The 13,090-nt window shown below is 37.9% G+C and overlaps 1 protein-coding gene across 10 annotated transcripts in view; it reads right to left on the minus strand.

Annotated features, from left to right (window-relative positions):
* LOC149556318 (phenylacetaldehyde synthase-like) overlaps window positions 1-13,090 on the minus strand; it is a 177,488-nt gene that overhangs the window by 92,655 nt on the left and 71,743 nt on the right. For all 10 annotated transcript variants that reach the window (XR_016364663.1, XR_016364662.1, XM_089830568.1 and 7 more), the window contains one exon: window positions 9,639-9,803. Coding sequence is in view for 8 of the 10 variants with exons in the window: in XM_089830568.1 (XP_089686694.1) it covers window positions 9,639-9,803 (165 nt within the window). In the remaining 2 variants the exon portion in view is untranslated. The remainder of the gene's footprint in view (window positions 1-9,638; window positions 9,804-13,090) is intronic.

The raw sequence follows: 13,090 nt of genomic DNA on the forward strand, positions 1-13,090 counted from the left end.
CTCAATGTACTATTGCAGTGGATCTTGAGGATCGTGGTCTTTTCCTACTTACTGATTGTAGTGATTCTCAGGACTTAGCTATGGCTGCTCGGCAGTCTTTTATTAGTACACTTTGGCATCGGTGATATGGGCACTTAAATGTGCATTATCTCTCTCAGCTTGCTCAGGATGAGCTTGTCCATAGATTGTTAGAGATTCAGACTCAGTAGCTTGGAGTTTGTGATGCATGCCATGCTGGGAAGCAACATCGCACACCTTTCACAAGTGGCAATTCATGGCGAGCTTCTCAGGTACTTCAACTTGTTCAAGCTAATATCTGCGGCCCTATGGCCACTCCTTCTATTCTTAGGTCCAAGTATTTTTTGTTGTTTGTTGATGATTTCAATAGAAAAATGTGGGCATATTTCCTTAAAAAGAAATCAAATGCATTTCTTGTATTTCAGAAGTTTAAACCTTTAGTTGAAATAGAGTCTGGGAAATCTATTATTAATCTTAGATCAGACAATGGGGGGTAATTTTGTTATAATGATTTCTCTAGCTTCTTGGATACTCATGCCATCAAACGCCAATTAACTACACCCCACACACCACAATAGTAGCGGGAAAAGGTAAAACTCCGGAAGAGGCTTGGTCAAGTCACGAAAATAGATCTCTGGATCCTTCCTATCAAAACGCTCAACCAATCTATCCACAAAGTCCTAGTAAGATGTCACCTGATTGTGCTGCAAAGTAATCATCTCGTGTGACCACCAATCATGAGCTGCTCCCTCCAAATGCAAGGTGGCGTATCTAATGGCATCTATCTCCGACATTGGCCTCAATGCTAGGAATGTATCCAACTTATGAACCCATGCCTGTGCTATCATCTGTCAACTACCATCAAAAGATGGTAAAGTGAGTTTACTAGCAGCTCGCTGCAACTCATTATCATGACTTCATTTAGGCCTCCTGTTCTGACGGTTACTCCTCATATGCTCTCTCCTCTGGTTCAGGTAGCGATCAAAATTCAGTAGCTCACGCACATGGGGTCGTAATGCCTGCCATTCTTCAGTAGCAGCTCTGAGATCATCTTGAAAATCCTCCGGCAAATCATCTTCCTCTATCTCCTGGGCCTCCTCCCTAAGGAAAGTGGGACGAGTAGGTCTATTAGCTATCCATGATCTGCGCCTCGGAGCACCCTGTGAGCCTGCCACACTTCTATTGTCATGATCAAGCGTACCTCTACCATGTTCCTGAATCCTGGGTGGAACAACTCTCTCCATTATGGTAGTCAATGCTTGTAATGACTGGGCTATTTCTTGCTGTCTGGTAGTCATGATTCTGTAGAACTCTCTGGTCTCATCGTCATCAATTCTAGGTGGACTCTGTGACTGTCTCTCACCCATAACTGTTGCTCTTCTTTGTGTATAATACCTGGGATAAGGTTGCATAAGATGTTTTTACCCAACAGGATGGCAGGTCAATAGCTCTGATACCACTGAGATGACTCTAACTATAAAAGTCACGAAAGAACCAATGATAAACTGAGACAAATACTTGTCATGTAGTCTGAACTGTACTATGAAAGACAATGTTCTATGAAATTTGTCAAAACTAGGTATGCATCTGTTAAATGGTTAATGGTGAATGTCTCAAATAATTTACCTATGGGCTAACTGTAACAAATGCAAGTGATATCAACAGTATCCAAGAATATTTTATTTATGAACAGATCTGTATCAGAACAATAATCCAGTTAAAATAAATGACAGAGTCTGTACATAGGCAAACGAGTAACATCAAGAACCTGGATTACTGCTTCCATTGTTCACTGTTTGAGTGGGGTTGTTAGGATGGTGATCGATTCCGTTTTTTTTTTTTTCCCCCCCAAATTCGGGAATATAGTTGGTACCGCCGATTTTATTATACACTGTTTGTTTATTTGCTTGCCGATCAATACCTCTGAACTGATGCGATTTGTACCCCTCCCTTTTTAGAGATGATCCGACCTGCGTCTGCCTGGAATGGCTAGTAAGATGCGCTAGATCGCATTGCAATGTGACCTGCGATTTTATTTATCAATTTTCCATACTCCACGAAAATGGTCTTAATGATATACGGAAGCGCTGCTGAAAGAACGGACGGAAGGATGGATCTGGAGCTTGTTAATCTGCCCTGAACTGTCCCCCCCTCCTTTACGGTTTGCTCATACTGCGACCTCTTTATATAAATTCGAATCTTCCACCGAAAACGCCCAACCTAATGTGGACTGAGCCGTCTGGGTTCAGGCAAGACCAGTTAACAATTCGCATGCAAATTCAACCAGGTAAATGTGCTTCTAGTTTCCTTCAAGTTCCCCCAGTCCGGCAATAGTAATTCCTTTCTCCGATGTCAACAAACCACAAAATTTGGCCTTAGGCCACAGATCTCTGCCCAGGTGAAGTGACTATATTATCACCTCCGGTTTGCAATAATTTAGATGATATTTCACACCCTCAAAATTGCTTACCCATGGGAGTTTTCTTTCCCAAGGATAATTTGAGAATTTGCAGACCAAATGACTACAAATTGCTCCAACTGAAATAGAAGTCAAATCCACAAAAACCGCTTGTCCCAATGGGTGCCTCCTGTACTCTATTTATTCACTTTTTGAGAAGTCACTGGAAGCTTCTAGAAACGTCTTTCATAATATCTTATTATAATGCACTTTATTATTAAATAACTTTATAAAATTAAATAAATAACTTTATAAAATTAAAAGTGCAATCTCAATTCAACATTAGAACATGTAGGCCCCAACTTACTGGATGTAGGATTAATTGTACTCTCTGAGAGCAAAAAGAAATCATCTGGCAATAGTAGGACTCTCTCTCCAAAAATCATTTGCCTACGAGAGTCGATGATAGGCAAATCTACTGTAGGAATCATGTCGCTAGAAAGGGGACATGACAATCTAACACTTGGATAGATGACAACAGATCTTCAAGACACATCACTAGATATTAGGATAACCTAGAAAGCATGCAAATAGAATCAGATGAAGAAGTTACAATTGGTGATGATTCTGCACATTCCGTAAAAGAGATTGGGAACTGCACCATCAAATTGAAATTTGGGAATTCTATTCAGCTTTCTAGAGTTCTTTATGTACCAGGTATTAAAAGGAATTTAATATCCATATGGGCACTTGAAGATGATGGTTATAGAATTGCATTCATGGAAGGTAAGGTACTAGCTTGGCCTAATAATTCAACCATAAAGAAGGCTCTAACAATAGGAGTACAATTAGGACTATTATATGAGCTATGCATTAAGACAAACTTTGCACTTATGCATGAGACTTCAGATTCGAATGAAATATGGCATAGAAGATTCGGTCATATCAACTTTTGTGCCCTAATATCTATGGAGAAGTTAGTAATTGGAATGCCCAAATTAAACCATATTCATAATGAACCCTGCAAAAGTTGTGCCTTAGGGAGAAACACTAGAAAGTCATTCCCTCATAGTTTGAGCAAAAGTAAAGATGTGTTGGAACTAGTGCACTCTGATCTATGTGGACCCATGTCTTTACCATCTATAGAAGGGTTCCTGTACTATGTGATATTTGTTGATGATTTTTCGAGGAAGACATGGATATACTTCCTTAAGTGCAAAGAATCTAAAGAGATTCTTTCTAAGTTTAAAGAATTCAAAACAATCACTGAAAACTCCTTAGGAAAGAAATTAAAGTTCTGAGAATAAATAATGGGAAAAGGTACACTTCAAAAATATTTAAAGAGTTCTGCAAACTTGTTTGAATTAAGAGGGAGTTCACAGTCCCCTACAATCTTCAACAAAATGGAGTTGCTAAAAGGAAAAACAGAACTATTGTAGAAGTTGCTAGGGCTATGATTTTTTACCAAAACTTGAGCATGTCATTTTGGGTTGAAGCATCTAATACAACAATCTATATTCAGAATAGATGTCCTCACTCATATTTGGACAATAAGACCACTGGAGAAGCATTTGTAGGAAAGAAACCTGACATCAGTCATTTAAGGATATTTGGATGTCCTATGTATGTTCATGTACCTAAGGAGAAAAGGACAAAATTAGAACCTACTAGAAGAAAAGGAATTCTTATTGGTTTCAATGAAACTGGACAAGGATATAGAGTCTTGACCATTCTAAGAGACCACTTTGGGCAAGGAAAATTATACAGGAAGGAGATGGATTTGCAGCACCTTTAGGGACTTTTCGAGAAAGCAAAAGACCTAGAAAATTGACATACAATGCTTTGATGTGTGAGAGTCCTAACCTTGAACCTTCAAGTACTTCAATGTAAAGATCCCTACTAAAAACTACTAACAACTACCAATGCTGAAGTACGAAATTTTGTCAAACACTTGGCATGCAATCTGACCTGTGGTGCTGTAGAATGGAATTGAATAGGTACTATGGGAACTCCGTCAAACACTTGGCAAGCAACTGATTTGTACTGTTAAGGTTTAATACCGTACTCAAAAATTTGTTGTCCAACAAACCCAAAGTAAACTAATGTAATAACAGTGCCAAAATGTAGTGATGTAAGAACAGTACCAATCAATGATGTATTTCAAGAGGGTTGCCAATTACAACATTTAGATGTTACAACTCCAATACATGAAGAATGAATCTATTGAAATGTCAAGACCTCATCAATGCACTTCACATTTACTATGACATTCCAAATACATATATATTTTTTCAATGAATAACAATGACTCATCTTAACACATATGCTGGATTGTTATAGTCTGTACTATTTTTTTATCAGTAAAAACACTCTTATTGCTATTCCTAAGACTGAACACATTAAATTGGAACCTGGAAATTGATGCAAATCATTGTTGATGAATGCTAATGAAGAGACACCCGAACTGCTTCCCAAACTGGTCCAGAAATTGCACTGTACCCTGCTGCCGAACCTCACAATCTTATTTCCAACAAGATAGCAATTACTGTAGCCGTATCACTGTAGCTTGGCACTGTAGCTCGACACTGTAGCGCTGTCACTGTTCACCATTCACTTTGCAAATTAGTTTCTGATTTGCAGGCACCAAATAAACCCCTAGACTGTATATTGCAACAGCGTGGAGATTAATAGCTAAGAGGGATTTCATCCTCAAAGCCCCAGGAAGATTCTCTCCAAACTAAACAAGTGATAAACATAACTCCCTTATGTAACTTATGTCTCCAAATGTATTATAAAATAAAGGGGACTCTTTTATTTAAATATTTCCCACCAACTATAGTCTAAGCATTAACAAAGTTAAATATTTGAATTTAACTTTATAAAGTGACTTTGCTTTGCTTGCTTGCTTCCGAGTGATTGCCAGAACTTCTTCCTCGTCCATCCCGACGATAATCAAGTTTACTCCGGACTTCGGGCACTTAGCATCGTCATGATCGCCCGGTCCACACCATCGACATAGCAACTTCGGTGTGTTCGCCATTGTGCACTCTCGAGCAAAGTGACCCCACAGATTGCATGCACGGCAATGAACAATTGGCCGACCATTCGCATCATACTGAATTCGACTCCTTCCGCCATTATTGTTGTTGCCGCTATTGTTGTTATTTTGCCCTCTGCTATTATTCCTGTACCCACCCGAAGTGGCACCATCAATGTTTGCATTTCCGTTCCCTCCTGATGCGGAAGCTTCTTGTGTCAGGAACACTTGCTGCGGTGTTCTTGTTTTCAAATTGAAAGGGCATTCCTTTACCGAGTGTCCCATAATCTGGCAAATCTCACAAAATTGATCTTTCAGCCAGGATCCCTTCGTATGGCCTTCTTTCTTGCACTCCGTGCACCATAGGTCATTGCCCTTAGTCTCTTTGTTCATGTTCTTGAACTCCATCATTCGAATCATGTCCTTCTAGAGGGCACGGACCTTCTTGTTGCTTACCTCGTCATCGCTGCTATCTTCCCCTAAAGATGCATCGTCATCTGAATCGGACGAGCTATTCTTCTTCTTCTTCTTTGTCTTCTGGTCACGTTCAAGGTTCATTGCCCAATTGTACGCTTCAATGTATGTCGATGGTGGCACGATCTTCATCTTTTTCCGCAGCTTCGGGTGAAGGCCTTCAATGAACCATCTTTTCTAGAGCCCATCTGCTGGCTTATTCTCCATTTTACTGATTAAGTCCTTCAACCTCCTAGCGAAGACCCGTACTGTTTCATTCTTCTTTTGCTTGGTATTGAATATCTCCACTACAATTTCATTATTGTCGCGCGGAAGTTGAAATTCTGCGATGAACTCCTTCTTAATGTTATCCCAACTGTTTAACTTTTGTGGATCAGTATCAGTAAACCAATCAATCGCAACACCCCATAGGGTAGCAGGAAATTGTCGAATCCATTCATTTGTATCTGTTATGCCATTTGCCCTACAGATCGTTTCACATGTTTTACAATGTCGAATGGGATCAGCTGCTTCATCACCATCAAATTTAAGCAACTTTTCTTTCGGACCTGCCATTATCACTGTATGTTGAGGGTTTTGTTGTGTACCTGCGCTGTTTTGCACTCCCGCGCTGTTTTGAGCACCTGCGCTGTTCTGAGCTCCTGCGCTGTTTTGAACACCCGCGTTGTTCTGCACACCTGCACTGTTGTGGACACCCACGCTGTTTTGGACACCCGCGCTGTTTCCAACACCTACCCTATTCTGGACACCCGCGCTATTTCAGACACCCGCGTTGTTCTGCACACCCGCGTTGTTTCCAACACCCATGCTGTTCTAGACACCCGTGCTATTTCCAACACCCGCGTTGTTTTCGACTTCTGTGCTATTTGGTAAAGAAGAGATTTCGTCAACCGAAGTTGTTCATTCCGGAAGTATATCTCGAACGAAGAGGTCACTCCACGCTCGTGCTCCTTCAGCACTCCGAGCCGTGCGAGTCGATCTCCTTCTCTCAGGATTCTCTTCCCGTGGCGTATGCAGGTTCAGGAAATCGTCCCTCGCTCCTTCCACCAAATCAAGCCGTTGTCGAGTCTCCTTCAACAATCCTTCCGCACTCTTGTTTCCGTCAGCAATCTTCTGAAATCTCCTTCGACGCTCTGTTTGCTGAGCCAGAATTAAATTTTCCTGCGCAACGCGTATGTCACCTTTTTCCTTCAGCTTAGTCTTATCTTTGTTCAACTGATTCAGCATTTAATTCATATCCGCCTACCTACGTACCAGGTCCATCGAGCAATGGCGCCAAATGTTTACCGTACTGGGTAAAGAAATCAACGCACAAACAATAGATATGAATAGCAGAACTTCTTATTTTATTCGCATATGCCAAAGATATTACATTATGCTTCCATGATAAGATGAATACAATGCTTTCCGAAGGGGTTATAAATACTTTCCAAAGAACTTTCCCGAAGGGGTCCGTCGGCCACATACAACATGTCGCTAAATAACAAAAACCTTTCCGAAAGGACCCGTCAGTTGATACACAGTTTCCTTTACGAAGGGACCCATCAACTGATACACAATTTCCTTTCCAAAGGGAACCGTCGGCTGATACACAATTTCCTTTCCGAAGGGACCCGTCGGCTAATACACAATTTCTGCCGACAACATTTGCTTCTCTGACAATGCCCACAATGGATGTGTGGTTTTGGATTGACTATAATATAAGTTTGGAACATGAATGTATTTAAATGTGCTAGAATCTGTGGAGGGTTGAGGATGGGTGCAACAAGGTGGCATAGTATTTAGTCTTGTACTTGCTGTAATAGTTGACTAAACCCTTTGATGCACATTTATTGAACATTCTATATAAGTTTTTGGACATTGTTCTTATGTTGCAATGCACATTTTTCTCTTATTAATTACTTGCAGGAGAACCTTTCTCAATGATCTGTCCTGACTCCCAACTCAAAATCATTACTAATCCATTTTTTTTCCATTGCTGTCTGTGATCGCTTCATTGACCAGTCGATCTGCTGATTTGTTTGTAGATCTTCTCTGATAGTATATGGAAATGTGTTCACGCTCTTTGAGATGGTTGACAATCTGTCATATTATCAGTTCTACTTTCCAATTTCAGATGATTTCATTGTTTGGGAAGCTCGTATTGACTAAACTGAATTAGATTGAAGTCACCTGTTTGTAGCCTGGTGATCTGCACTGATTTGGCTAATTTCATACCCATTTTTAAAGCACAAAGCTCGGCCATTTAGCTAGCTAAAACATATATTAATAATTGTTTACATTAGTTATATTGTTCCTTCGACAAATTAGTATTTGTGTTATCCCACTTTAGTTGATTGAATTAATTTTGAATAGTTGCTGATGGTTGGAATTCCTTGGCAAACATTGGTAAGTTAATATATTTGTTATGTAGCTAAAGAAAAGGGACCATGTCATTGGAAAATCATTCCCTCTGCCATTTTCATCGAAGAGTGTTGAAATATTGAATGAATTAAAAAAGACTGTTATATCTTCTGAATTAACAACTCATTTGAATCAATCATGCATGTATATACCAGTTTACTGTGCTTTAGTAAATTAGTAACTGTATGTCCACAGAACAAGTGAACAGCCATATTGTTTGCTTGTTTTAAGTTGCCAATTAACCAACTTGATAATTTTACCAGGCCATGTAGGCCGAGGTATCGTTTGGAAGCCCCACCAAATTCAGTTTCATCCAAACAATCAGTTAGGGTCCTATGGGATTTGGGAAGTAAAAAAGATTGAGACTGAAGGGTATCGCCGAGCTCAAGCTATTGCTAAATCCTCAAGATTGGGAGAAAGAAATTTCTCTTCAGTCTCTAATGATGCTATAGAGTTCCCCATTTCTTTCATCATATTGAACTGAAGTTTATATGGGTCGTTATGCATTTTAACCATGTTCCAAAGTCTACAAATCATGGATAGTTCTTGAGAGCTAAGACTCACAATTGATGACAAGATTATAGATGATTGCCAAATGGAGATACTCATATTAAAATGCTAATTGTGGGAAGAAGGTAAGAAAAATCAATTTCATTTTGATGTTCAAGATTTAAGTCTAAGGATGATATAATTTTTAGAGTATCAGGCTATACTCATATTTACTACCCTTGGATATGTGGAGAAGAAATAAGAAATGTGCAGCAATTTAATTTCAAAGGGACTTTTGGGCACTTTGAATTTATAATTCTTCCCTTTCCCTTAATAGAACACTTCACTTCTTTTCAATCACTTATGCATCATGATAACACGTATGGTCAAAATAATCGTTGTAGAAATAAAATATGGTTCAACAAAAAAGTTAAGTGTTAACATTTTACAACAATATTAATGTTTATCAAATAAATTGACCTAGAAAATCATGTTTTGAACAATCATATCAAAAAGTGTAGGTATTGAACTTTATTGAGGTTAAACATTAACTTTGGAGAAAACAAACATTCCTAATATTTTATCATCAATATTTCGATGTACAGTATCTCATAGAAAGAAAGGAAATACTTTTGTTACATAAGAATGTTCTGTTGTGTTTTTAACAATTACATTGAAAAGCAGATGTGATAGTCATTAAGAAAGACTTAAAAAATGAAATAACGATGGAAGCTTACACATACACCACATGTCAATTGCTCTGTTATTTACAAAAGTTTTCTACACATTAACAAACTAGTTAAAATTTACAATCCTCACCTTTACCCAAAGAGCAGAACAATCGAAATTTGTAAGAAGCCACTTGTGACAATTCATATTAAAAGAATCTGCTGCATCAACGCCATCAAGATAGTGTTGGTATTCAGGACAAATACAGGCACTACCAGCATATGCAGCATCAACATGGAACCACATGCCATTATCCTGTTGCACAAATAAACCAAGAATAATACTTAATTTGGATACCTAAGACCCTGTATATATAAAATTGATCATTTGTTGTTTACAAAGGAGACAAGAAATGAAATTAAGTAAAAAGAACTCAATTTAAACAATAAAAAAATAATAGTAAAAGTAAAGATATGTGCCATTTCCAACTACGAGTAATAAGGAGACATTTAACCTGTTAATTAAATTCTTGTAGACTAACGGGGTGGTGAAAGTGAGATAAATTAATAATTTAATTTACATTCCTCCAAAATGTAGCATTATAAAGGTTTGTTTTCCTAAAATAAGGACAAAAAGTGTTATTAAGATTGAAGTCCAAAAGCAATGTTATTTACAAGACTTTCTCGACCCTTCCTTATAAAAAAAGTTTTTGAGGGAAAAAGGAGAACAAAATAATAGTTCCCTCTAGTGCCTATATAAGGAGGAGTTAAGCATTGAAGAGGATTACCAATTTCAAATTATTTGTTAAGATTATAGCTACAGTCAGATTGATTTAATCTTAAGATACTATATATATATATATATAATATTATAATATACTACATATATATAATATTATAAATATATATTATATTATAATATACTACATATATATAATATTATAAATATATATAATATTATATTATATATAAAATATATTATATATAATATTGTGATTTATATTGTTAATATATATTAACTAATAATGATTAATCATAGAGACATGTCTCATGATGATACAGAGATGTACTTTGGTTCCTAGTGCTTATCATCAGTTATGGGACAGTTTGATGCCTCAAGATGAGAGTTGTGATGGGCATGACATGGTGATAGGTTCTGCAGTTGACAGCTTGATAATATGTGACTTAGAGCAGGAGTTTGGGAGTGATGCTTCAGTGGGTGTTGTTATTGATTCTACTCTTTTGGCTATGACATCTCCTGACTTAGCTAGTGATCAGTCACAGTGGGTTGTATCACTTGTTCATGTAGTGCATGGGAGTTATGGTTATGAGATAGTGGCCGGTGATTTGCAGAGTTGTGTTGACTGCAGGAGTTGTACAATGTGTGGATTCTCCATACTTGGTACAGTTTCATTCGAGAGCGTTCACCATTGTTGCAGAGTTGGATTGTACATTCCGTATAGGCCAGTGGGATGCGTTGATGGTATTTATTGTGTTGGTAGTTTGATTTGTCCACTTTACTTGGGTTCTGATGTTCTAAGAGTTTGTGTCTCATGGGTTTTTGACTGTGGTAGTGGTGATTTTGGAGTTTGGTTGAGCTATAATTGTCAGTTTGATTACGGATTCCTCTTGGTCATATTGCAGAGGATATTGCAGGAGCCTGTGTTAATTGGTAGTAGTATAGTTCATGACTACATTTGGGATCCAGGTGGATTGATTGGTTTATTGTTCAGCCATTGCTTGAGGACAAGCAATGTTTGGGAGGGGAGGACTTGTCATGTCCCCTTTTCAAATAATTAAAAAATAATAATCTTTGCTAAGGCAGGCAGGCCCAAGAAAGTGAAGTTTCAGAAAAAGGGGGTTAATCTTTGGAAACCGTTGGACTAATAAATGAAAATTATTATTAAAATATGTTTCATTAACCTCTCTTGGACGTGAGTTACAGTTATGCCCTCTTTTAAGGGGTTTGGAGGCATTTTGGGAGGATTCCAGAACTTGATTTTTGCTCATTCTTTGTTATTCTTCAGAGGCTGCCAAACCTGTGGAGAAGGAGACCCAAGAACGGGAGTTTGCAGGTTTCCAGGGAGACCCAAGAACGGGAGTTTGCAGGTTTCCAAGAAGGCTAAGGACGGGAGTTTGAAGCCATTCCATGTACATGCTCATACAGAGTTTGCCTTTGTGCTGAACAGTGCAGATTTGTGGGTTTTCGAGTGTGTTTTTTGTATGAGTTTGGTGTTTACAGTTGAGTATTTCATATCAGTTTGGGTTGCTGCTGTATTTCAGATTTTAAGGTGTTAAAATAGAGCTGAATATATGTATTGGGACGTGATTAAACTTCTGAGATAGATTATTAGTGTTTTTGTGGTGTTTCCGGACATTTTTGTGTTAATTTCGGGAGCCCGATGAGCATACTTTTTGTCCTACATTTGTGAACTGTTGTGTAAAGGCTATACGGATCTGGAAATGTCATTTTGTAGGTTGTTATGCTGCTGAAATTTCTGTAAAAATGTCCATTTTCAGATTTATTAATAATTTGTGAAGTTGTGAAGCTTTTGGCACTATTTTTAGCATACCCGATTTGGGGTTTCTTGAGAAATTTGGTGGATCTTTGTGATATTAGTTGTTTGATCTTAAAGATCTGATTAGAGGTTGGAAATATAATACAAAATCAGAAAAGGGACATTTCAGATAACCCTAAATGTAAGGAGCGAGAAGACATTATTTTGGGCAGTACCTCTGCCACATTATCAAGTACTCCTAAATATCCCTTCAAAATTCAGTAAATTCTTCGTGGACTATTAACAGTGGGGCAACCCTCAATTTCACTAATGAAGATTTGTACACTAGAAAAGGCCTCAAGATGGAGGAATTTGAAGAATTTCACATAATGATTGTTGATGGATTAACTCTAACTTACATGAAGAAACATTTTGAACTAAGCATCTTTTGAGAAACCACAAAGTAAATAATGAATTCTAGGTTGTTGGCAGAGAAGATAACAATATAGTTTTGGGAGTCCAATGTTTACATTTCCCTTGAGAAATTCACACAGAAACTTTAGAAAATAGAACTGAATTTTTTTGCCGAAGTGAAAAAGAAAGTTCTCCATGGGATGTCAAACTAAGCACCTAGAATTGTTTGTACAAAAAGGATGGGAAAGATATTGTTGGCTAAAAAAATTGTAAGTCGCTTTCTAAAACTTACAAAATTGTGACTTTAATGAGATTTCTCTCTCCTCTCAGCAATAGGGGAGGCCCCCTTCTTACCATAGGTGGCTCCAATAGAAACTTAACTAAAAATTACAAAAAGGGCGATTCTCTTAATCAATACCTCTTTTCTTCAAGAATGACTTGCATGCAACTATGGCTTCAAACTTAACATAAAGATTCTATTGCTACAATAATACCAGTTGCTTTGGGGTTGATGTAAGAACAACACCAAAGACAGAAATTTACTTATATATTTTTGTGAAACAAATATAGGTACCCAAAGTCTCTTGGGCTTGTCTCGAATGACGACTCAATCAGAATAACCAATAAGGCACAAAGTCCCTTACTGGATACTCTCAAATTTAGTAAAAACACTCACAACTGAAGTCTAGGG

This window comes from Cupressus sempervirens, chromosome 5 (assembly GCF_028749045.1).
Source record: "Cupressus sempervirens isolate cs-2001-9-10 chromosome 5, ASM2874904v1, whole genome shotgun sequence".
Lineage (NCBI taxonomy): Eukaryota > Viridiplantae > Streptophyta > Pinopsida > Cupressales > Cupressaceae > Cupressus > Cupressus sempervirens.